The sequence below is a fragment of the Lactuca sativa genome, chromosome 9 (genome assembly GCF_002870075.4).
Source record: "Lactuca sativa cultivar Salinas chromosome 9, Lsat_Salinas_v11, whole genome shotgun sequence".
NCBI classification, from domain to species: domain Eukaryota; kingdom Viridiplantae; phylum Streptophyta; class Magnoliopsida; order Asterales; family Asteraceae; genus Lactuca; species Lactuca sativa.
This window is the reverse complement of record NC_056631.2, coordinates 125,795,640-125,798,009: the sequence shown is the minus strand read 5'-3', so window position 1 is coordinate 125,798,009 and position 2,370 is coordinate 125,795,640. Positions and strand designations below refer to the sequence as shown.

Sequence of the window (2,370 nt, the reverse complement as noted above, 5' to 3'; positions counted from 1 at the left end):
CCTTGCAATTACACTTGCAGGTTTATATCATTCAATTCTAGTTTTTATATTGAAGTTTTCCTGATTTATTTTTTCATTATTGCTGATTATTTTAATTTACCATTCAATTCTAGTTTTTATATTGAAGTTTTTTTTTAATTTTTTTGCCATTACTATTGTCTGATTAGTATCAATTGTTTCTATTTGTGCAGTACATAATGAATGAAACTCAGGTAGTCGGTTTGTCAATAGCAACATATGAATCTGAAAAAATAAATTGGGTCGATGTGATCGTTGATTGTGACAAAGATGAAGTTAATGATGAAAACATTTTGGGAAAGGTTTTCGATACAACCGGCGAAGCGTACGCCTTCTATAATGATTATGCATTTGTACTTGGATTTGGTATACGTATTCATACTACATACAAAAATAAGGAAACAAATGAACCTTATCGAAAGATAATTGTATGCGACAAAGAAGGTTTTAAACGGGAGGACGGTAATATTTCAAGTGGAAATGAGAAAAAATGTCGTAGAGAAGTTAGAGTCGGATGTAAGCCAATGCTTCAAATTTCAAAAAAGAAGGATGGGAAATGGTTTATGGACTTGTTTGACGACACACACAATCATGAATTGAGCATCACACTAACGAAGGTGATGAAACATCGGTCTCATGCGAAGTTCCACCGTACACTCTCATGGTGCAACTTAATCAATTAGGGTTGAAACCTTCTCAAATTAAAAAGGCCATTAATACAATGAAAACCTCAAATGAAGTTGATGTAACTTCAAAACAATGCGTTGATGTATTATCTGAGCAACGAAAACACAACAGAGGAAGGGAGTTCTATGGACTAATTAAACATCTACAAGATAAAGCATTGATGGATAATGATCAGTATTATGTTGTGGATTTGTGCAGTGACGGGCATCCTAAAAATATTTTTTGGGCGGATGGAAGATCAAGAGACGATTTTACTAAATTTGGAGATGTTGTGTTTGATGTCACTTATATGATAAATAAATTCAAGATGCTTTTTGCTCCATTTACTGTGGTGAACCATCATGGGCAGTCTATACTTTTTGGTGGAGCGTTGCTAGAAAATGAAAAGGAAGAAACTTTTGTATGGTTGTTTGAGCATTTCCTAAAATGTATGTTTAGCAAGTATCCAAATTCTATTATTACTTATCAAGACAAAGCTATGGGTAATGCAATAAAAAAAGTGTTTCCAAACGTTCAACATCGCTTTTGTGCATGGCATATAAAAAAGCATGAATTGGAGCACCTCCGACCATACGTTTCCCGTTATAGTGATTTTCAAGAATCATATAAAGAATGGGTAATGAGTGACACAATTGAAGAATTTGAAACGAGGTGGGAAGTTATACGTGATAAGTATAAACTCGAAAACAATTGTTGGATAACTGATATGTATAACCAACGAATACATTGGGCTAAAGCTTTTTTAAAGGATATTTTCTTGGCCGGTATGACAATAAGTGGACGAAGTGAGAGTATTAATTCATTTTTTGATGATTTTGTTAACTTGAGTACCATGTTGAATGATTTTTTAATACAATATGACAAAGCAGTTTCGTCACGAAGGGCCGCCAAAGAAGATGAAGATTTCAAAACTATGAACTCGAGGCCGATTCTTTCCTCAATACATCCAATTGAAGCAAAAGCAGGCGAGTGTTATACTCGAAAGGTTTTTGAGATTTTCAAAAAAGAATGGATAGAAGCTACTAGCAATTTAACGTATGAGGCTCTAAGCAAAAGTACAGAAGAAATCCAATATTGAGTTGGGAAACTGGACGTTGACAAAAAAATATTGACAGATTGTTAGCTTTTGTTTGTTAAACAAGATGCATGTCACATGTTCTTGTGCTAAGTATGAGACATATGGGATTTTATGCAAACATAGTCTATGTGTGATGAAGAAGAGGCATGTTGACACACTTTCGAGTCACTACATTTTACCTCGGTGGACCCTTAATGCTAGATATAAGGTGGGTAAACGTAGCATCGGACTCGAAGAAATAAATAACAAAAATGGAGTTAGTGCTTACACGTTATGGTGTGCCCGTTCAAATTTTAATAAAGTAATTGAACAAGCAAAAGACTCCCCTCTAGAAATATAAAATGTAAATAACATATTGATAAAGCTCTTACAAGAACAAGCAATTCAAAAAAAACCTATATCAGTTGAGAACGTATCTCAAGGTTCTTGTGTGAGAATTTCACAAGTTGATATGATGCCTCAGTTATCTGTTCGAGATCCCCTTGTCCAACTAACACAAAAGGGCGTCTTAAAATTTCTAGTAGAATCAAGTCTTCTTTAGAAGTGCCAAAAAAACGAACATGCTCTTAATGTCAAGGATTGGGTCA

At 34.3% G+C, this 2,370-nt stretch overlaps 1 protein-coding gene across 1 annotated transcript; it reads left to right on the top strand.

The window, feature by feature from the left end:
• The first annotated feature begins 739 nt into the window (after positions 1 to 739).
• LOC111902317 (protein FAR1-RELATED SEQUENCE 5-like) lies at positions 740 to 1,783 on the top strand. Its single transcript, XM_023898161.1, has one exon. The coding sequence runs from the start codon at positions 740 to 742 to the stop codon at positions 1,781 to 1,783; it is 1,044 nt and encodes a 347-aa protein (XP_023753929.1).
• Positions 1,784 to 2,370: the final 587 nt, after the last annotated feature.